A 23,439-nucleotide genomic window follows, 5' to 3' on the forward strand; every position below is an offset into this window, starting at 1 on the left:
GAGCTCGCCCGTCCCGTATGTCAGGCTGCCTCTTATGTAGAATGATCTGAATCGCTGCAGACCTGATGAAGAAACTTTTAACACACTTCCCCTACCTTCTTACCCCCCCCCCCCTACATACTGTATGTTACTCCTGAGCCGGCTTCAGTTTGTGCTCTCACTCTGTAACGAGCGGCTGATAGTGACAGGGTTGCATCATTGTGGTTCTGAAGCTCCTGCATCTCATGAGGTTTACATAAAACTGCTCCAGCCTAGATTAAAGCGCTTTACTTTGAAAATACCTCCTCAGCTTCCTCTCTCGTCTCCCTGTCTTTGTGTGGACGTGGTTGTGAGGACGATGTGGAGTGTGTGCTGTGATTGTTAATCATAGTAACGATCCAGGACACGGTACCTGCTGTCCTGCCAGTCAGCAGCAGGGGGCACTAAATCCCAAATATCAGGGCTGACGTCTGGGCCCCGGGCCCAAAGCAGGAGGGGTCAGGGGTGATTCTGTGTGCTGAGTAAGTCAAGGGGAAAACACACACACACACACACACACACACACACACACACACACACACACTCTGTGTTGTTAACCTGCAGCTGGAATGTTAATGCTCATTATGTGTTTATACAGACGTCACGCGTGTTCAATTCTAATTAAATCAAATGTTTGTCATCAGATCTGAAAACCTGAAAACTTTCCAAAGCTGAGCTCAAAAAAAAGAGACAGAAATCACATTTAAGGCCAAAAAACAAAGAATATATATTCGCTCCACAGCAGCAAGACGACAAAATGTGACTCGTGTTGTGACTTGTGTTGATATGAACCTCCCTCCACGTCTGTTGACATGTGACACATGATCCATCTTAATAAAACCAGAAGTCCGTCGTTACTTTATCAAGAATTATTACAAGATTATTATAAATCAATGTGTGTAAATCTTAAGGGTTCTTTGTGTTTTTCAGATTCATTGCTTGTGTTTAAATCATGCAGATAAACAAATCGTATTATTATTATTATTAGCAAAAAACAAAACCACCACCAACGTTGTATGAAGTGGATCTTAAATATAAACCTGTGATATTAAATAATGCTGATAAATAAATGGGACATCAAATATGTTTTGGTAAAATTCTTCATTAATTAAATTATTCTAAAATAATAAAACAATTTATTTTATTCATTTCACTGGAAGAGCACGAGGTTGAAAATGTTTACTGTTGCATAAAGGCGAAATATTAAGAATAAAGTCCAACTGTTGAGTATCACTGCAAGGCATAGAAAATAAATAAATAATATTTCAAGAAAAAATCGAAATGTCGAAAATAAAGTTGACATTTCAAGATCAGAGTTGAACTTTTAAGAATAAATCAAACTACTAGCATCAGAGCATATACTGAACTGTATTATAAACTTTAAATAAATTATACATGTGATTTCTGTTTTGCATCTTATGCCTGACCCTCCTCCTCTTCCGTAGTTCATCCAGTTTTGTGCTTCACCTGTAAACATCACCTCCGTCACTCAGCTCTGGGCTCCACATGTTGACAGCAGGAGGAGTCCGAGAGACAGCGGGGCTGCAGGAGGAGGAGGAGGAGGAGGAGGAGGGTGTGGAGGTGGAGCTTCAGGATTATTGTGCACCGGGTGACTGACTGAGAGAGCGTCTCCAAAGTTTCCCCGGCCTCTCGTTGATTCTCTCCTGCTGCACGTTTGAGTGTTGACCAAACAACCTAACTTTACGCAGACTGACCTGTGGACAGACGTGACGCACGGAGAGGAGTCTGGGCTCCAGGAGGAGAGCACCTGAACGTGTTTAAAGGACTCCTGGTGTCTCTGCTGGAGCAGTAACCCGTGAAACAAAGAGTACATTTACTACTGTAGCTGCACACTGCCCGGCTGACGGTGCTCCATCCTGCAGGCGCTCAGGAGGAACATCATGGACTGAAACTCTCGGACCTGCTTCCTTTCTCTCTGCTTGAAATCACACTAACAACACATGAGTTGGATTGACCGGACGCGCGGTTTCCATACAGTAAATCCTCGGGGATTAAAATAACGAGGGCAATGGATAATTTCTTCACGGAGGTAAGAAGGTCCAGACTTTGTACCGCGTCATTCATGCTGCATGTCGGACACACTCCGTGCGCTCTGTTTCATTAGGAAGACTTGTACCTGACGACTCCTATAATAAACTTCAGGATGCTTGTAACTAATACACCATGCACGTTAAACATAGAGCAACATTATTATTGTTTTATTATAAGAATACAAATACTAAAAGTGCAATAAAGTGAGCACCAACAAGTTATTGTAAGTTACTATAATATGGAAATTACACAATTAAGGACACTAATGAACATAAACTACTAAAACTTCCTATTAGAATATAATTTAATAGCAGCGAGGGCGTCATAAAGCACTTATAACGAGCCCTCACACACACACACACACACACACACACACTCACACACACACACACACACACACACACACACACACACACACACACACACTGTAAGCCCTTACAGGTATCTGCTGAGCAGACTGCTCCCAGTGGATCTGTGGTATTTCCGCAATTTCTTTTCTTGTTTCCTCCAAGAAAAGAAATCGCTGTAAAGCTATTAATAGAGTCTGAACCTGCAGGGAGGTGAGAGGAACGTTTATGGGATGTTTGTAGGATGAGTTTTAACTGATCTGTGTGAGGCTTCTTCCAGCTGAAGCTTCATTATAAGGCAAAAACATCCATGTTGTCTTTTAGAGATTGATGGTTTTGATGATCTGCTCGTTGTTTAACATCCCCGACTTCTGAATTGTGAGGATTTCTCTGCTTTAAACTAAATATCTTTCGGTCTATCTCTTTGTTGGATGACAATTAATAGATTTCACAGGAAAACAATGACCAGTTTCTCCTCCACTGGTTTTAAAGTTGTATCTTTTCATAGGAAGTATGAAGTCTTAGATGACTTCCTATATGTCTTTCCTGTAGAGAAGCTGGTCGCTGTGCCTCCACAGAACCTCCTCCTTGTTAACTTCTGTGTATCTAAGAAAGATAAACCAACAGGAGGGCTTCTCCTCCACAACAGCCATGATAGTAAATCATCCTGATGCTTCTGTCAGGTGGTTTTCGTCTCCATAGTCTGAAGCATTCTGTGTAAATCTTCCACGCGCCGTGACTCACGGGTAATAAGCATTCACTGCCTCCACACCTCTCTGTGATGACGTCGGCCAGGTAACGGCAGGGACACCTGACTCATAATGATTAATTATCTTTAGCCTTTAAGAGAAGCGTCTCTCGTCGCAGCAGCTGAAGTGTCGCTGACACACCGGCTCTGAGAGCGATTTAAAACCCGGTTTCTCTTCAGGTGGTGGTGCAACAGTCAGCTGAACACTTCTGCTTCCTGGTCGTCTGCTTTCTCATTGGTGCTCGTGCATTTTTAAAATCCAGCGAGGCTTTCAGCGGTATGAAGGGCCAAAGGTCACCAGACTCACTGAGCACATTCAGGCCGGGTAAAACAAACACTCCTGCAGCAGAGCTGAGCCGCTCTCATGCCGGCCGAGCGCTACATCTGGCTGTAGAGCCGTGGAAGTCTTGGAGAGAGGGAAGGAATACTTGTGAGTGCCAGAAGCAGGCAGGCGTGCACAATAGTCTCAAATATCGGCCTGCCTTCCTTTATATCTGCCAGCTAATCGCAGCTGAAACAAAGAGCCCAGTCTTTAAGGAAAAGAGCATTTGACAAGGAAGTAAAGCAGCTTCCAGCCGCCGCCGCGTACGGAGGCCAACAGTTTGAGCTGAGAGGAAACTGGAGTGTTTCATATTTATAGTGAAGTTTAGAAGAGGCAGCCGCAGGAACAAGACACAGCTTTGATTACTGGTTCACTCCCTGAGTAAACGTACTGTCGAGATAAAAAAACTCTTCTCATTATCTGTGCAAACTCACACCCAACATGCATCATGGGTATATTTAAATGACTTTTGTCAGCATGCTTGCAGGAAGTTTAGTTTTGCTGCGTACTGGCCTGTTTCAGCACCTCGTACTCTTAATAAATCTTTTATATATTCACATTTGAAGGGTTAATTTGCAAGAGACAATATTTGTTTTTATTTTTATATTTTCTTTTGCAAATATCTACATTTGTTTTTGAATTGAATCTTTATTTTTTACACTGAAGGGAATATCAATCAAACTATTGTTAGTTTATTCATTTTTATCTGTTTTGGCAATTTCACTGAGTCATAGAATGAAATATGTAAACACAGTCAGCGTTTGATGCAGAAACGTGTATTCCTCTGCAGATCTCTTGTTTCTGTGACGCGACTGTGGTTCAGAGAGCAGAAGATGTTATTAATATCCATCACCTCACTACAACAACTGTCTCTGGTTCCTCTCGTGTCGGAGCGATTCTAATGTGATGCATTGAGAAGAAGTTTTTCTAACAACTTAAATAGAATGCTGAGCTTTAGAGAGACAGCAGAGCTCTTTGTCTCTCCCTATAGAGACATGAATGTGTGGACGATTACACATCCGTTAGCAGGAGGAGGCTTCTCGTCTCTAATTACTGAGCTGCAGCCAAAACAGTCTGGACCAGAATCAGTCCGGAGACTATAAATAGAGTCTGACTGCAGGTTCAGGCTGCACGCTTTCTTCACCTGGTGGGCACTGAATCAAACAGGAGCAGCACAAGTAAGGATGTCACACTACGTTACATACATGAGGACTTATCTGTATCAACGTGTGACCTTAAAAAACACATTTATCTTCCCAGACTGGATGGAAATTAAGTTTACAAACCTCTTAAATGACATTTTGAAAACTTTAAGTTCTCCAGTGAAGCCAGCAGCTGCTGCAGGACGAGGCAGGTTTACTTCAGGTGTAACAGACGGACACCTGCAGGCTGCACGGGACTGTGGGTGTCACTGATTGGCCGATATGAAGTTTATATTACATCCAATGAACGAGCAGCAGAGGAGCAGTTTGTGCAGCAGGACCTGCAGTGTGTATGAAGGTGTGTGTGTGTGTTGACACAGTAGACAGTTACAGGTTTGTTTTTATTTGAACAGGTAGGCGTGGTGTGAGCGAGGCTTCACCTGCGGTGGCTCAGGTGTTGGTTTGTTCTGCAGACACACAGATAATAAGAAGCTCAGCCCAGCTTTACTGTAGAAAGACTGCACGATGCACATGTTGCATACAGTGTGTCAACATGTTTCTTTAATACTCAATGCAGCACCGTGTCCGAGTCGGAGCCTGAGATATCTGGAGGGGTTGATCCTTCCAGCCGCTGGTTGGCAGCCCTGTGGGCCTGGAGGCTCCACCCAACGTCACAGTTGTATATCTGCGACGCACACAACCACTGATTGATTCTTTCTCAGAGTTTAGTTGTGGGGCTTGTGAAAGTTACATGATCCTGTAATTAACAAGGGAAAAAGCTATGATTAGAGGATTATAAGAATTAAAACTCTCCCTCCTTCCCAGATTAATCGTGTGACCCCCCTGGGTGTGTCCGCCCTGCAGGCTGGGAACACACTTCCCTTGGTATGAACATGTTTTAGCTTCGTCAACGTAGCCCTGTTGGCTCAATAGGTCAGAAATTCCTTCGCTCATATCCTGGTGGGAACATCCAAGTTGGCAGAGCTGTTTTGAATTTATGATCTATGTTGTTGGAAAAAGATCTCTGGAAGACGAATGATCAGCAAACATGAAGCGTTACGGCGGCTGCAGCTTTGGCAGCGTGAGCTCGGTGTTGGCGTGGAGCCGCTCTGAGGTTTGAACTCCGCTGAGAGCTTCTACTTCATGCACACAGTCGCACAGTTATCATCTAAGAGAAGCCGTAAGAATGTGATCGCTGCACCCGTTAACCCGTTGTTTTACATTCCAGAGCACTTCCTGTCCCTCTCTCCTGAGCTGTCTGCGTTTCACGTTAAAGCCCTAAAAAGTAACGGGCCGATAATGGGCTCGCCACAACAAACAAAAGGCCCAGCCCGTTTTAAATGGCTTCATTTTAACGATGATTTGGAGCATACGAGTCGCGCTGCTGTGCTTCCTCCCTCTGTGTCTCCCTGACTGAAACCTGACACCTGTGGAGCCGCCAGAAGGAACCGAGAGGAATTTCAACGGCTTGCAGATTTGTTGTTTTGTGCTCCTCGTGTTGTACGTACAGCTCAGATGTTGCTCAGTCTGCGGCTTTGAGCTTCTCCAGGTCACCTTGACGAGTGACCTCACAGTCTGAGGAATCTCCTTCTCGTGCACAACAGTGACTCCTGAGAAAGGAAACAATAAAACTGTGACAGAAAACATTTGAGAGATGGCCACAACTATGTGGACAGCTGAACAAAGTATGTGAAGGTTCATTCATGACCTTTTAAAGAAACGGCAACACGACGAAAGATTTGAAACACAATGTTCACTTAGTCTAAATGTGCAGCTCTTATGTTGCGCTGCACTCAAATGAGTTAATGTGACAACAGGTGTGTTTCTTTACGGACCAGTGTCTCATGGAAACAAAGGAAGGAAGACGAGCAGTGGACGCAGAGTCCACCCTAACCTTCAGCGTTGGTGTGTATTTGATCCCGAGCTGCGGCAGTGTTCCAGTCTTGCTTTCTTGCCTTGAAACTTCTAATTAGGTTTGTAACAAAAACAATCTTTTCCAGAGTCACATATAGAGAGTTAGTCTCCTGTTTCCCACCTCACTTTAATGTAGTTCACCAGCCACTCTGTGCTGCTGCTGAAATAACACCTTCTCTGGATGTGAGCCAGAGCCGCCTGCACTCCATCTTAAAGTGGTTTCACTGCTCTCCATATATATATATATATATATATATATATATATATATATATATATATATATATATATATATATATATATATATATATATATATGTATATAAAGTCTCCGGCCTGTAGCTGCAGACCCAGGCCCAGACAGGAAACCCATTTATTTTTATTCCCTCCTCTGGCAGCAGCGGTGAAAGCATACCAAGATACTTTATTTAAATTGGTCATTTTAATAGCGGCGGTGAGACTTTGGACTTGAAGAGGAAACTCTGAATGATGTATGAATATATTAAGTGATTGAATTTAGTCAAAACAGATCCACCTTTATGTTTCCCTGTTTGCATTCACAGTAATACAAGAGAAGTACTTTTATTCCTATCGTGGAGTTTCCATTAATACAAAATAAAGACTCAACAAGCCAGAACAGAAAGAGTTCCATCTAAATATCTTTTATAACAAGCAGTTATAATATAATATGTGGCTCTGTGTGAAGTTCACACAGTTGAACCAACACCTCTGTGAAACAGTATAACCTTCATGAAGGGGAGGTGGACTAACACGCAAAGAAAGTGAATAAAAGTCTCCTCATGAGATGCTGTTTGTTTGGACAGAGGGACAGGACGTGCCCCGAGCAGCTGCTCACAGGTTGTTTTATTAAAGAAGTCAAGGAACTGATAAAACAGTCCAACAGTATTCTGACTCAGCTGATCTGCAGCACAGCTGACTGTCCTCCACACTGAGGGAGTACTCCTTCAACACTCTGTAACACGTCCTGCAGGTTCAGGTTTGTGCGTCTGCGATGAAGACGCCGTCGTGCTCGACCAGGTCAGACGCGCTTCAGACGAGGAAGATCTCTCACATATGTTGTGACTGCAAACACTTCCGTCTGAGGATTAGGATTCAAATAGTTTGCTTTTATGTTAATTTCATCAAATGTTAAACCCTTTGAAGCTCTCCGCTCTTTCTCTCGCTCCATCCACGACTCTTCGTCTCTCCGTCCCCGTGTCTTCGACTTCCTCCTCTTCTCTCCTTTCCTCCTCCGGCTTTCTTTAAAGTCTCGACTTCCTGCCGGAAGTTTCTAAACATTCCTCTGGACCCCGACGCTTCCGAACCCTCCACATGTGTGTTCAGTCTGCAGGAGGCAATAAGAACAATATTTGCATGTTCATACATTCAAAATGGAGCTTTCAACCACAGGTCAGATTGTTATCCTGTGGAGGATTTATTGTGCAGCCTTTGGCCTCACAATGTGTACAGGATATGTCCTTCATTACACGGGCAGAGACTGCATTAACACAATGTTGGACGTGTTACTCGTCCTGTACGTGATGCATCCACAGATCCACATACTTAGTCCCGCTCTGCAGCACCAGGGCAGCTTCACACCGCCGCATCACAACTCATTTCCTGGTTCGGTGGCTGCAGATGCAATATTTCAAGATCCAGTACAACAGGTTTACATCTGAGACGCTGCCCTGACACTAATCCCTCAGCGACCCGCTGGTTCAGGGTTCCCCGCTGATCAAATGCTCAATTAAAACCAGGAATGAAGTTTCTGGATCCGACCCGGTTTGATTTATCTGCACCGACGAGGTGTCGCTCTGCTGCAGCCGGAGAGAGAGGGGTGTTAGGATCTGTCGGACCTGCTGTAACAAGTGCTGCTGTGTGTGTGTGTGTGTGTGTGTGTGTGTGTGTGTGTGTGTGTGTGTGTGTGTGTGTGTGTGTGTGTGTGTGTTTACCTTACATTCACGTAATTCAGTGTGTTGCTGCCACAAAGCAGTTGCCAAATGATGATACAGATAACTAACAAAAGAATAAAAATAAACAGCAAAAATGTTTGCAAATACTTTTATGTTAATTGACTAATTGTTTCCGTGTTTGGCAAAATAAACCGTCAGCAAAAATAAGTAATGAAATAATAAAATATCTACAAAAAAGAAATGTTGGACCAGGATTTGCATGTTTCTCAACTGAACACAGAAGTGAGCCGCTGACTTTGTGAAGTTGTTTTGTAGTTTGGTGTAATGTGTGATTCATACAACGTTTACACCTGTCATACACACAGCATTGTCTGACACACACACACACACACACACACACACACACACCTGGCCCACAAACCGCTGTAATGATTTAATGGAGACACCTGCAGGAAGGAAGCGATTTCCCCTTTTTCCATTCTGTAGAAGGGCAGAACAAATGTCTTCCACAGGCGAACATGTGTCTGAAGGCTGCGCGTGCGTGTGCTGGGTCACGCTGGTTTGGAGCGGATGAGGCTGTGGAGGTAGAACTGTTGTGTCCCAATCAGAAGGTCGCAGGTTCAGTCCCATCAGTGTGTGAGTGTTAATGTCTGTGAGAGGTCGCTAAGACTAGACATGACTGTAAATGCAGTAGAGTAGAGCTGTAGAGGTTTGTTTGAGTTCTCGTCTCAGATCTCAAACATTTGTCTTCTGCAGAGTTCAGGCTAATCGTGGAATATAATGTGTCGTCGGTGTTCTTTATAATCCCACTCCCTTAAGTATCGCTGCTAAAGGACATTCAATCCTCAGATCCACTGTAGCTGCTCTCTGACGGCTTCTAAAGACCTCAACGTAGAGCTGCAGCGTGCCGCTCCAACTGTCCCTGAATCAGTCAGTTATTGTCTCGGATACAAACAGTTCTGTTTCTGATCAGATCTGAGATAGAAGTAGGAGGAGGGTTATCTGATGCCAGACTCTGTGTTGACAGCAGCTTCCTGGAATCCACACACACACACACACACACACACACACACACACACACACACACACACACACACACACACACACACACACACACACACACACACACACACACACACACAAACAACACAAAGTGCAGGCCGGGCACAACCCAAAAACCAAACATCCATTTCCAGTAATTATGCTGCTGCCTTGTGAGAGGGCAGGTCTCCTCCTCAGTCCTCTGTGGTTCATCACTACTTTTATTCTTGCTGTTAGGAAGAAGTCGGCTCATTATCAGATTTAATGAGCTGATTGATTTTGTTTTATGCTGCATGGAGCCAAGAAGGCGCATCCGAGTCTCAGATTCATGAAGTCCATTAAGAGTTATTGCATATTTCAATGATGAAGATAAATGCAATTCCATATTTATGTTGTTTCTTTGACTATAGAAGACACAGTCTGAGTTTGGAGCTCCATTCACAGAGCTGGGGAACATCTCTCGTAAAGTTCTGCTGCTTTCTGGAGAATTCCTATTTTGGGAGACTTTCGTCCACCAGATTATGTCATTTTCTGCAGCGAGGAGTCAAAACTCTCCATCGAAACAATAACACAACGCAGTTTGGTGACGTCTGGATAACTTCTGGCAGTAAACCACAACGTGCTCAAAGAGGGTCGACTACAGGAGACCAGATGGAACGGAAGTGTACTAGACTCACATGTCAACGTGAGATATTTGGTGACAGTCATGTTGAAACAATATCCAGAAATCGAGATAAGAAGCTCAGACTTTAAAAGTCTCCTTCAGTAGTTCTGGAGCTTTTGATCATATCTCACGATCTTCATATAGTTGTCATATAAATGTTCATTGTTCTCTACAAAGTTTGTCATCCTGCACAAGACTTTTCTTGCTCCTTTATTCCATCGTTCTTTCCCTCGTGCTCTCTTCTTCTATCTCAGCTCATATGAGAACTTCAGTCTCCTCTTTATTCTTTACTTCTAGTCAATGTGTCGATGGTTTCTACTCTCGGTCTCGCACACAATCATACTTTTCCATCTTTGAAATACATTCGCTGGTGACTCATCAGATGACGCGTATTATTATTTAGAATCTGTATTTTTTCTACGGTGAATAAGACGAATAAACTTGCTTCAGTTGCTCTGAACAAAACCTGCGTTCAATGAGCAACAGCTCACATGCTGCCTGATGTTCATTCACAGCTGAGACACAGAAAGAGAAGTTCTGTCCAGTCCGACACAATAAGGTCTGATGAAGGTATACAGAACAAGGTGGAGGATCCAGAACATTGTGTCCTGACCGCTGAACCTCGGCTTCTGAATATACAAAGTGGTCCAATGGAGGATGCTGCGAGTTACAGCCTCTCAGACGACTCCTGACCAAAAGCTTTTGAGCAACAGGAAAGATTTGTACCTGCTCAGGAAGTGCACCGTGCAGACGGATACTTTCCAGTGACTGCTGATGTCATTGCAGTCAAACAGAAAGTGGGGTTAACACTGGGCTATAGTGTCTGTATTTCAACATGGGAACTGTCCCATGTTCCCACCAATGTAGTTGAAACAAGTGGTACAGAAGTATTCATTCAACATCCTAAAGGGGCTCCTGATCATGGAACATCTGAACATCGACACTGTTGATGAGGAACCGTGTGGCTCAATGATAAAAGGTCCTTCAGTCAAGAACTTTTTTCATCGGCAGTAGATCACTTGTGACTTGTCCCATTATGTGCGTCCCAGAGGACACTTTGCTCATTAGACTGTGTGAAATATAGTGTTTTAAACGCTTTGGGGTCTCCTGTGATTAAATAGAGCCTTCCAGTTTGTCTACACATACACTGCAAAGTAATGCTCCTCTAATTCAAAGCTCGCCTCGCCACTTAACCCAGTCCGTCAACGGCCAAGCCACCAGAATTATTAGATTGTCTGTGTGAGTGCACTCTGTGACTTGACACTTTTCCAGAAAAGCCATAAAGTCATCGGAGGAAGTTGAAAGCTCTGAGGGTTGAAGCGTGTCCCAGAATCCGGTCTTTCTCACACTATGTTGGACAAACAGCCCGAGCCAGAATACACAAAGTTATCTCTGCAGTTTAGCGGGTCAAGCTGCTTCAAAGGGATTTTATACCCGAGCATCAAGGCGTGTTCCCTCAACAGATCTGTCAGACATGGAGTTCATTCAGGAGCTAAAGGCAGAATGTGGAAATGACAGGAAGCTCTGAGAGGTGGAGAAAACAATGATTACTTGCAGTAATGTTGCCTGATGGAGTTTCCTGTCACTGCTTCACAATAAAAGCCTCCTCTGTGTTTCGCTTTTAATGTGAAGCAGCAGCAGCAGGAAATGTTCTGTTTAATGAAACGTGTACTGAGGAGAGTCAGCAGTGAGGCTGATATCAATCAGATGATTGTGCTGGACTTCATGCTGATTTCCTGCGATACCCTCGTGCAGAAAGGCAATTTGAATCTCACAGCGGAATGGCGGACTCCACCCTGACAATGAAAACTATATAGAGAGGTAATTAAAGAATGAATAGATTGAATGGCTATTGCCAACATTTAACTTAATACTTTACAAGACCCAATCCTACTTACATGTGTCACCACTTTCCCACTCTTTAACAGTTTCAGGTCGCAGTGAAATACTGCTTTAATTTGTGCAGCCTCACAGTTTCTCAGGAAAACCTCCCCCCTTTTTTTTTTTCTCGTACAACAAGGCGTCTGTTGTTTGTCCCAGAAGAAAGGCAGAAAATGGGAAGACAGTATTTATATTCTGCTCGCTCCCTCCGCTAAGAGTCTGCAAAACCAACGGCAGGCGACCACAGCTGGGCAACACATGGCAGCTCTGGCCTCAGCTGCCAGCCCGTAACACACACACACACACACACACACACACACACACACACACACACACACACACACACACACACACACACACACACACACACACACTATACCTTCAACGCTCACTTAATGCACAGACTTCTTTACCACTCTTGCTTTCACACACTTAAACATGCACTAACATTTTTACATGCACATGCTGACTTCCACACACACACACCCACACACACACACACACACACACACACACACACACACACACACACACTCACAGAGCAGAAGAATTTAGGTCAAGTGGGCTTTAGTGAGTGGAGTTTGGACATTTCCCCCTTGATGGGCCTAAGTGGTCTTCAGTGGTGGACCCTGGCGTCCGGTCATCATTGATCCTGAGCTGCAGATCTGCAGAAAGTTCTGCAAACTTCAAAGTCTCTTCATGTGATTTTGATTTGGCTTGTTTGCTCCAGACAGCGGCGAAGACGAATCGCTCTTCATGCATCGTTGTGGTGACTAATGAGTCACAGACTGGATATTTGTTCAATCACAAACTAGTTTACTGCATGTAGTTTGCTTTTTTGTGACCTGTTGATCTTGTTTAAGGGTTACCACCTTCATGTAGACATATATTCACATCCCTTATCCTACATCACCCTCTTTTTTAACCCTTTTAAAAAAAGACTTCATGCTGACAGCCCAACAGTGATCTTCCTTTGACTGTTCGCTCTCGGACAGGAACATTACGTGGCTTTATATAATCAAGAGCTGGATTTCCTGTGGTCTTGCTTCATGAAATCTGGAAAGTATAATCTTTATGTAGCAGTTGTAGACAATACATAAAGGCTGGCTATTCAGGCTATTCAGAGTTTGTAAAGGGATACACAGAGTGTTGGTGGTACAGTGGCTGGAGGGGCTGATTCATGTCCACAAAGCTTCATTGCAGTGCATCCACAAGTGTCACCTCCAAAAGGTAACAAATGTGGCTGAACAACTGACAGTCCCTTTTTAGGTAACGGAGGCCCCCCCACACATGCCTGACCTAAAAATGGCAGACAAAACCCCATTGCCTTTTTCTGTGGATGTTGCAGGTTTGACTCCGTGATGAGAAAACAAGGAAGCTGCCTAGCAAGCATAACTGAGATTACAGCCTGGGCTTGTGGCATTCACAGTCGCTTTGTTCTGTAAACCAAAAACAGCTGGAAAGTTCCTCCTCATTCAAAAAACAAATGAAAAAAAAGTGTTTTTATTTTTAGTCATACAGCAACATTGTGAGGCTATATGCTCACCTGCGAGCTGAGCTCTCACAGACCTCCTGTTGGCCTTTAAACAGCTCCAACATGGACATCATGGATCATCCCTTGTGGTTTAGGATCCAAACTGGCAACCTTAGGGCCTTCTCTAACCTTGGACACATCTGTACTGTGGTCTATGATATTAGAATGAACCAAAATGGCCGTCGCGTAGATAAAAATATTGCACCTGAGACGTAGGAAGGCGGGCGACAAAGACATGAGTTCGGACAGGAAAAGCAAGTTAGAATTTCTCCACTTCAAAGCTGTTTGATTTCAAAGGGCTTCTTCAAATCTCTTTTGAACATGTTCATCTTGCTTGCATGCACAGGAAAAACGTGTTTATGTTCTAGTTGGGGGGTTAAAATGTCTCAGAGCTCTTCTTTCTTTTTACCTCTTTGTTGTTTCATGTGGCTGTGTTGAAATGGGAACCCTAAAAGCATCTTCTCAGTCGTCTGAAGCTGGGCCAGAGCCCAGGTGCTGGCACCGATGATAAAAATAATGTGGCGATTCAAAGAGAAGGAAAAGCTCTTTAGTTTAGGTAAAGGGAATGTGTAAAAGGTCACAGTGTGCAGGTGGCTGGTCTTACATCAGATAAAACTTTTGCTCTCTAATGTGCACAGTGTGGTGGACGCTTTCTGCACATTTGAATTTTAGTAGAACTACAAATATGTTTCAGAAATAACCTCTTTGACTGAGTTCATTCAACGGGTGGAACAGAAGATGACCCTTCTAATACCCTGCTCTGACGAAGAGCAGCGTCTATATGCAGGTTTTATAAACGCAGGAAAACACGCTAAAATAGGCCTTTCTGCATGCCTGAAAGCAGGGTTAGTACATCTGCTACTTATTCAGTCTCTCTTTCAAACTCTCCAACCAGAGACGGTGATTTTGAATTAAGTGTGTTGTTAAGTGAGGTAAAGTAAAATGGCTGTTTCTGTCAATGGAGTCTTGTGGCTTTGAGGAGCATGTTTAAATGTATATTTTGTACGTTAATTAATTATTATAATTGTCCAAATCCCTGTTTGGTTTTTATTATATATTCACTTCAACGCGGGTCACATAGCATAGCACCGAAAAAGTGCCTGTCGTATGTCATGTGTCATGTTTCCATCCCTGCCGATCGGAGCTGAAGCCGATAAACACCGTGACTACTGCAGAGTCATTTGTCCCGGGAATGAATGCTGATTGTTCACTTTCCCGCTGGAGACAAAAGCCAGATGTTAGTGGGCTAGTGGAAAAGGTAAGACCCTTTCCCACTAGACAAAAAAAAAACCCCAAGGTGCAATTTAAAGTCTAGCAAAAGTACATTTTGGATTCTGTACTTGGTCTTTCAATGTGTCCTTAAAAGGAGAGCCTGACACAGTACACAGCTCCAATGTCTAAGTGGCCTTGGGAAAGAAAGTGCAAGTAGCACAGGAGTATTTTCATTCACTGAATCTGATAGAAGAATCCAACACTAAATGCTGCAGCGTTACTCAGTGTTTCTCCATTGAACCGTAGGCAGACTGTAAGTAGAGCATGTTAACAATCCTTCAGAAACAGCCAGGTCGCAGCTATAAACACAAACACCTGTTTTCTCCATCAGCATGCTCACAACCAAACTCACCCGCCTCGATCAAATATTCAGGGGGAGTCGGTACATTCCAACATTTCCACGTCTGACCTTAAACACACATGTGGCATTTTTACATTTTGTTTTCTCTCCATGAGTTGATTCATTGCACATTGTTTGTTTGACTATTCTCAGCCTGTAATTACACAGGGAGGTTTGCATAGCACTAGTCTGCTCCATATTCATATATGAGCTATTTATTCACACTCTCGAAGCCTCCCATTATAACTCACATCTTCTCAAGGGAACGTCCAAAACTGTGGTGACATGTTTCTGAGCAGTGAAATTGCATTTATACATATTTAGGTCCATTCAGATGTAAAGATATTGTGCTCATGTAACACCTAAGTATAACATGGAGCAGTTTCCAGTCAAACACTAAACATGTTGTAAGACATTTACATATTTCAAAGTACTCCAATCTGTCTTTGTTCTGTATTTACAACCCTGAATCGTTCACACATGGCTGAGTCATTAACATTATCCTCATTATAAACGGACGGTGTCATCGGCGTAGAGTGTTATCTGAGCGAGTTACCAGAACAACATAATGAGAGCTGTCGAATACTTAATGAGACACGTGACTCAGATGGACTCATCTTCAGCACTCAGGAGGTGCAGCGGAACAAACGTTCGCTGTCATCAGGAATTCATAGCTGTGATGAATAAATATTTCAAGGTTTGTTTGTTGAGAGAAAACTAAAGGAGGGTGAATGTTTGCTCACCGGCCGTCGTGTCCACATCGTGGATGACAGAAGTACTCATGGCGGCTCTAAAGCAATAAACTGTAATGAAATAATGAGAAATAATCATCTCTTGACTTTTGGATTTTGAGTTTTAAAATGTTTCCCTTTCTTGTGATGAAGATGTAAATCTGCTTTAACTTCCACTGTCCTTAATGACAGCTGGTTGAAGTGTGATGAAGGGTTCAGTGTAAATGGCTTTAATGTTCTGGATAATAGTTTTATATTAAGTATTATAATGTCTTACAAGTTGTAGCATGAACTAATGAGACAAGAGGTATTTATTGCGTAACAACCCACACTAAACACAATAAAAACCACCATCATTTGAAACCATACAATTAAAGTTATATAGTTGTCTTGAGAGATTATAGATGTATTAGTCTCATTCTAAGTATTTTTAGGAACTCGTAATATTCACAAGTTGGTGTAAAACATGTTGTCTTGATGTTAACATTATTTGCAGTCACATGGAGTAATGAACAACAATAATAACACCTCCTTGTTCGGACTGAAGCGTCCTTTGGATTCCCTGCAGGGTCAGAGTCCGCTGGTCGAGACTCTGGTGAACGGTGAAACCTCACACACCCTGTTGAGTCAGCCAGGTTTCATCACACAAACATACAGATTCATCCAGAAAGACTTGAATCAGACATGTTCAGACACAGAGAAGGCCATGAGCACGTTTACGGAGCATTGAGCAATTAGATTTAATGAAAAAGGCTGTCGGGGAGTTTGGCCCTGAAAGGTTGCTGTTTGGGAAAGGAACTGACAAATGATGATTACTGACAAGTGTCAGTGTAGAAAACTACCTGTTGGACGGCGTCTGCAGAGGTGAGACGAGAAAGTAAACGTTCCTGCAGTGATAATGAGAGGGAAGGCTGAGTGAAAACTGTTATTAGAGCCGTTACACACCGCAGGGATCAGCCTGCCATGTGCTTCTGGTTAGCTTCTAATGTAGACTTGGGTGATTATATAAATCTACACATGCGACAAAACATTTCTTTCTATTTTCAATGCATATTTTTTATTTTAGTGAATCTATAAAACTGAATCTTGTTTCTTTCACTCAACTTGCAATCAAGCAATATTTTTGCAATGTGCAGGATTCTCTTCCTTCCGTTGCAACGAGCTGCTCTGATTAATTACTGAGAAGCGAACATACGTTGCCGTCAGTCAATCAAAGTGATCCTGACGCATCTCCCTTGTTATCAATGTAGATGGTGAATAAAAAAAAAATAGCTTCCCATCCTTTTTGCGGTGTGATGTCGCAACACTTTATTTCCTGGAGTTTTATAAATCTATTTTATAAAATAAATAAGTTTCCTGACTAGCAAAGGTGCTCTTTATGTGTTACAGTTTAGAACATTTAAATGAATACATTTATTTTAACAATAAAATAAACAGTGAGACTCTCGCTGTGGATGTCCGTTCAGTTTTGCGTCAAAAAGAGTCCGAACAGTAAAACGGGTCGATCGCACAGCAAACACACGTAACATGTAAACACGTTAGAACATCGCTGTGAGCTCGTGTGTTTGCTGACGTACAGCATTTCTGCTTTCTGTCTGATTTCCAACCTTTCCTTGTTCTCAGTCTGCTTGTGTTTTTCCCCTGACGGTTTGGTTGTCGTCCAACTAAAAAAAGGTTCCAAGTCTCTCCCAAGTCAGCTGCGAACTCACATGGATCCACCCTACAGCTGCTCTCCAGATCCACAACTACATGCCTTTTAATTATCCACAAAGCAGCTGAGGAGGATTCTGAGAGCTTCATCTCCCAAAACGTGGGAAAGAGTTATCTTTCCATTTGTTTATAGCTGAGAGCATACATATGTGTAATTTGGTTTAACTGGCTCTTTCACTGAACTGTGATCTCTTGAAAAGTGCCAGCTTCGAGTCGGTATCACGTTCATCACCTGGAGGAGACGTCTCCATCAGGTGTCTTTGTGCTGGATGTTTCCTGATAACCTGATCACTGACGGGCGGATCATCGGCCGATGAGCATCTGCTTCCTGTGGAGCCTCCAGTCAACACTTCTGCTTCCACCCACTCTCTGACACCAGAGTGTGCTGAGTGATGTGACCTTTGACCCCTCCTGACAATTTCTTTGTTAATAATTCAAACCTACCAGGTGCGTTGTGCTGTGAGTGGGTTGTGAGCTGGTGTTTTATTTAAAAGCTTGTGCCAAAAAGTATCTCTATCCTCAACTTGACTTCCTTTGCTGTTGTGTACAGTATTGACTCTGAACTTCCTGTGGCTGTCAGTTCACATTAAACAGTTGGTGAGGACAACAGGCAGATGCAGTTACTAAAATATGCAAAGAAATCCAAAACACTGCACTGTTTTAGCACTAAAGCGATGGACAAATCTGGTATTTTTAGGTCATATGGTGCAATTTCATAGACTTAGTCTACATTTTGTTCCCGTGTTCAAGTTTGCTAGTTGGCTGAAGAGTGATGCATATTTGTTGCAATTGGCAGCGACGTGAGAAATAAAAATGGTACATTTGAATCATCCCGTATGTGTTCAAAGCAATTATATCCTGGCTGAGAGGAAACTGTCCCTGCCTGAACTCCCACTCACACAACACTCAAGAAAAAAATGAAACCACACATTGGCTTTCTCAATGTTGACCGTCTCAAAGTTGAGTCTGAGCTCTAAATATAGTCCAACCATGGAGCCTCTGAGCTAATGTTGAAGTCATCATTGGTCAAATAAGGCGCAGGAACAAATGTAAGTTGTTAAAAGTTGATGCTTTCCAGTGGAAAGGCTGAAAGTTCTGTGTGAATTTTACATAACAGAGTTCCTTTTGTTCATTTCGTATTTTTAAGATTACAGTTTATTTTTTCCGATGTTCTAGAAAACACACTTCAGGTATTTAGCTGATGTTCGTGAGTGATACTGGACTGATGAATAAGTTCAGTCATCTCTGTTCTACATCAAGATTAAACGGTGCTACAGGAGCCTCCTGGCACACGGCTCTCACTGTCTCCACTGAACTTTACCTCAACTCACCATCTTCCCTTTGTCTCCCGCTGTTTCTGGAAAAAAACACTCTGCATCCACTTCCAAATCCAAAACAGAAGAAATACCTTACGGTGATCTCAGTATGCCTAAAAACGCTGCAGGTTGTTAAAGTAGTGTGGTGAATCTCGTGCTGAAGCTTTCGTATTGATTTCATATGGTGGATCTGTCTTTACTGCTCCGACATCTGTCACTCGTTTCCTGGTGTCATTTGTGGTTTCGGTTCGACCGTTGGCACTAAAACAGTTTGGAGGGAACCCTTGGTAAATGCAGTAACTGAAACTACTAACGTAATAGTTTCTGTATTTTGAAAGAGACCTTCAGTTTCGCTGCTAATGTATTATTTTAATTCCACGTTTCCTGCCGTAGTGGGTCAGCTCTCTTGCTGCGGTGTCCCGCGGCAGCTGAGTAAATGTAGTTCAAACAAATCAGTTTCAACCTTGTCGGTCTCTGAAGTAACCACATGCATGTCTTCTTTGGTACGGTAGATGTTAGCAGACAACCTGAGCATGCTTACATGTGATATTTCAATCCACTGTAGTGAGGATGAACAGTTTAGTCATACTACAAGTCAAGGAATAGACCGTTTATAATTACTGGTTACACAGAGAGATGAAGAATCTGAGCAGCAACAAGAATTCTGCTGAGAACTAACCCCCTAACAAACACACATGGAGTTCGAACTAACTCTAAAGCAATTTAGCAATAGTCCTAAAATGTGGTGCAAAACATCTCTGGATCAAGATAGAAAAAGTGACTTACAGTTTTGCTATAGCTCGCTAAGTTTGCTTAAATGCTGTAGGCAGCGCTCATATTATAAAAAATAGCATATCTCGTGAACGCTTTGTGCTAATGGAACCACATTTGGTGAATAAGTGAACGTATGATGTCTGAGTAACCGAGACAAAGTTGGTGCCGTTTGGCAAATAGGTGGCGCTGTAGCAGCATCATCTTACTATAAAGGAAGCAATCTCCTCCAGAGAACAATGACCATGATGGCACTAATGTGATGAAAGATCAGGTTTGAGATTGAACACTGGGGGGAAAGTCGTCAGTCAGTCATAATTCAGACTTTGTTTGAATGTAATCAGGATTGTGCAAAAGTTCTATAAGTGTCAGACTAAACATGGTGCCAGCAGGCAGATTATTGCAGCCTGAGAAAAACTGATTAACAACATAATTTAAAACTCCAGTCAGCAACTCCTCAAAGTCTGATTGACTGTTGCGAACTAGTCCATGTGTGTTTTATGGCTGGTGCACTACATGTTCATGTGATAGCAATTAGTCACAGATCATTCACAACAGTGTGTGTGTGTGTGTGTGTGTGTGTGTGTGTGTGTGTGTGTGTGTGTGTGTGTGTGTGTGTGTGTGTGTGTGTGTGTGTGTGTGCGTGTGTGTGTGTGTGTGTGTGTTTACCGTATTTATATGCGTGTCTTCCTCGCTCCATCATCAGTCGCCCTAGAAACGGCCTCTGCAGCCAACCACTGGTTTCCTTTTTCTCCCACAATGCAATGAGTCACTCTGTTCCTCCATATAAATATCTTTTAAAGTCGCAATATTTCTGTGGGGAGTGAAAGCTTCCATCCTGAATCAGTTTCAGCATCAGAAATGTGTAATAAGACCTACAGCATGTTTTAATAAATCCTTTCTCTGGATTATGAAGAAATGTCTGAATATTCAGAGCCTTCTGTTGTCCGGAATGTGGCTGCAGAACTCCTGCCTCACACATGGTTTCATTTAACCCCGTACAAGCTAACAACCATGTTTAGCCTTCATTCCTGCATCAGAAGTAGGACTTTGGCTTTTCTCTCCCTTGTTTGTGTGAGCAGGCTGTGATTGGCTCTGTTGTTATGCTGCCACATCAAGGAGCCGCAGACAGAAGGCATAAAGGCTGCTGGTGTGTTAAATCTTTATTTTTCATGTCATGTTGAAGGCTAAATTTACCCCTTTTGTCATTTTAAATGCTCACATTGTGGAGCTTCAAACTAACATACTGTATTAATCTGTCGGGGAAGATTTGTTTGTCTTCATGGGAACCAAGATGAGTCTGTTTTGTTCTTACTTAAAGGCCAACACCAGTAGCTTTGAATTGCTCGGCTAAATATTTAAATATGTTGCATTGCTGCTGACTATTTGCTCAAAAATGCAATATGTTTTTAGATCCTTTCTCACAAGCCCAACACTTGCAGAAAATAACTGGTTTTGTGTTCTAGAATGCTTTTTACAGTGTTTGTTTAGTGTTTGTGTCTGGATTTGATAACCAACCAGCATGGTTTATGCCAACTTCTCAGGGGACTACTACCTGTGGTGTTGTGTTGTGGTGGTGTTGTGTTGTGGTGTTGTGGTGGTGGTGTTGTGGTGGTGTGGTGTTGGTGGTGGTGGTGTTGTGTTGGTGGTGGTGTTGTTGGTGGTGGTGTTGTGGTGGTGTTGGTGGTGGTGGTGTTGTTGGTGGTGGTGTTGTGGTGTGGTGGTGTTGTTGGTGGTGGTGTTGTGGTGGTGTTGGTGGTGGTGGTGTTGTTGATGGTGTTGTTGGTGGTGGTGTTGTGTTGTGGTGTGGTGATGGTGGTGTTGTTGTTGGTGGTGGTGGTGGGGGTGTTGTGTTGGTGGTGGTGGTGTTGTGTTGGTGGTGTTGGTGGTGGTGTTGTTGGTGGTCTCTTATCACTGCTGTACCATGCAGAGGACATACAGTTCATATATTATTTAATACACTTCTAAGTTTTTGCAAGTTCACGTTATAGTTAAAAGAATAGTTTGTAGTTAATAAGTTAACACACCAAATCCTCTGTATGAATGATAATGTTGTACACTTTCATTTCAGTGGAATGTTATTACAGAATTGTGGAATTATATCATGATGTTTGTATTATCATGATATGTCATTAACAAGTAGCAGCAGCTGAAAGACTCACTTGCCTAAATTAATACAGTCAAAACAATTGTAACTAAGAAAAAGCTGAAGTTTGGTTGCAATGATTTGATTGTTCTTCATTATACTTAAACATGTAGGTTTGACTCTATATACACACACATATATATACTGTATATATGTTCTAATTAAGCAATAGCTGACGACAGACCGTGGTATATGGTCATTACATCACAGTTAAGGGGCGTGGTACAACCCCCTTAACTGTGATATAATGACCATATACCACGACAGGCCGTGGTATATGGTCATTATATCACAGTTAAGGGGCGTGGTACAACCCCCTTAACTGTGATATAATGACCATATATCACGGTCTGAAGTGAGCTATTGCTTTTATAAAACGGTTACCAAGTGTGGTAATATGAAAGAAAAATACACACTCTAATTTAAATAGTTTTTATTATTAAATAATGATGTTCAAAATAAAATAGTCCCTCCGTTGCCTTCTGCACAAAACATAGTGCTAACGGCTAGCGCGCTAACAGCTAGCGGTGTTCTGTTCGTTTAGTTTTTTTCCATGTGGTCTACCTGCTCTTCACGTAGCTCTGCATGTCGTCTTTTAGGGGCTTTCTTCTCTGGAGATAGGCACTGATCGATCCACTCCTCCAGAGGAGAGAACATTGTACTATACTAAATGGACGGTCCCTTGTATTGGCACATGCGTGACCGGAACCCGGAACCAGATTGAACTGTAAACACGTCTGTGTTTCAGCCTGTATAGTACATGTTTGATTATTGTCATTTCACGCTGATATTATTTATAATAAAAGCAACTGAACGAATGGAACTCTGTTCTTATTTAAATAGTAAAGCTTTGTAAGTGTGTTTCTTAACGGACGTAATTTAACAGCTGTAACGGTTGTAGTTTTTTCTCAGACGCGGAGGGATACTGACTTGTTGTGAAAAGTAACGACAATTCTACCCGTGATATACGCTCATTATATCACGGCTAAGAACCAATCAGATTGCTTGATTTGACATGTCCGTTTTATAATCTCCCGTATACACACACAGTGATCTTTGACCAGTCTGTTAATTCAGATTAAAGTTTGGAAAAACCTTCGGACGAAATGACATGTGATGTATCATGAACAGCTTCAGCAGACGCGTATGTAGAATACTACGTGGCACTGCTCCCTGAGCTGCGTGGGTAAGTGGTATGTAACATCTAATTAAGGGGTATTAAGGTCTGGAAATTCAATAAGGGGAGCTGAAGTGAAGGCAGCAGTTATTATGACGGATGATGTGTGCTATGCATTCTGTAGATCCAGCTACCGTCTGGGACGTCATCTACTGAAGGGGGTCCAGGAGTTTTATATGTTCAGGCTTGCAAAGAAGAAACGTTTGATTGCAGTGAAGCAACATTTTGCTCAGATCAAGTGACACACTTGTGCTCGCTCCAACATTTCAAGCGAAACTATTTAAAGCAAAAACAACGTCTGGCCCAACAGGAGTTTCCTGAGAACGTAGACTTCAGTCCTGAGTGGATTAAAGAAGAATTTGGTTCCAAAAGATACGTAGAGATAAGAGAAGTAAAAAGCTGC

The 23,439-nt window shown here is 42.7% G+C and overlaps 1 protein-coding gene across 1 annotated transcript in view; it reads left to right on the plus strand.

Annotated features, from left to right (window-relative positions):
• Positions 1-1,653: 1,653 nt before the first annotated feature.
• myo10 (myosin X) overlaps positions 1,654-23,439 on the plus strand; it is a 111,127-nt gene continuing 89,341 nt past the window's right edge. Inside the window, exon 1 of the mRNA XM_029453290.1 lies at positions 1,654-2,068. Within this exon, the coding sequence (XP_029309150.1) occupies positions 2,048-2,068 (21 nt within the window). The 5' untranslated portion in view covers positions 1,654-2,047. The remainder of the gene's footprint in view (positions 2,069-23,439) is intronic.

Source organism: Cottoperca gobio, chromosome 17 (genome assembly GCF_900634415.1).
Source record: "Cottoperca gobio chromosome 17, fCotGob3.1, whole genome shotgun sequence".
NCBI classification, from domain to species: domain Eukaryota; kingdom Metazoa; phylum Chordata; class Actinopteri; order Perciformes; family Bovichtidae; genus Cottoperca; species Cottoperca gobio.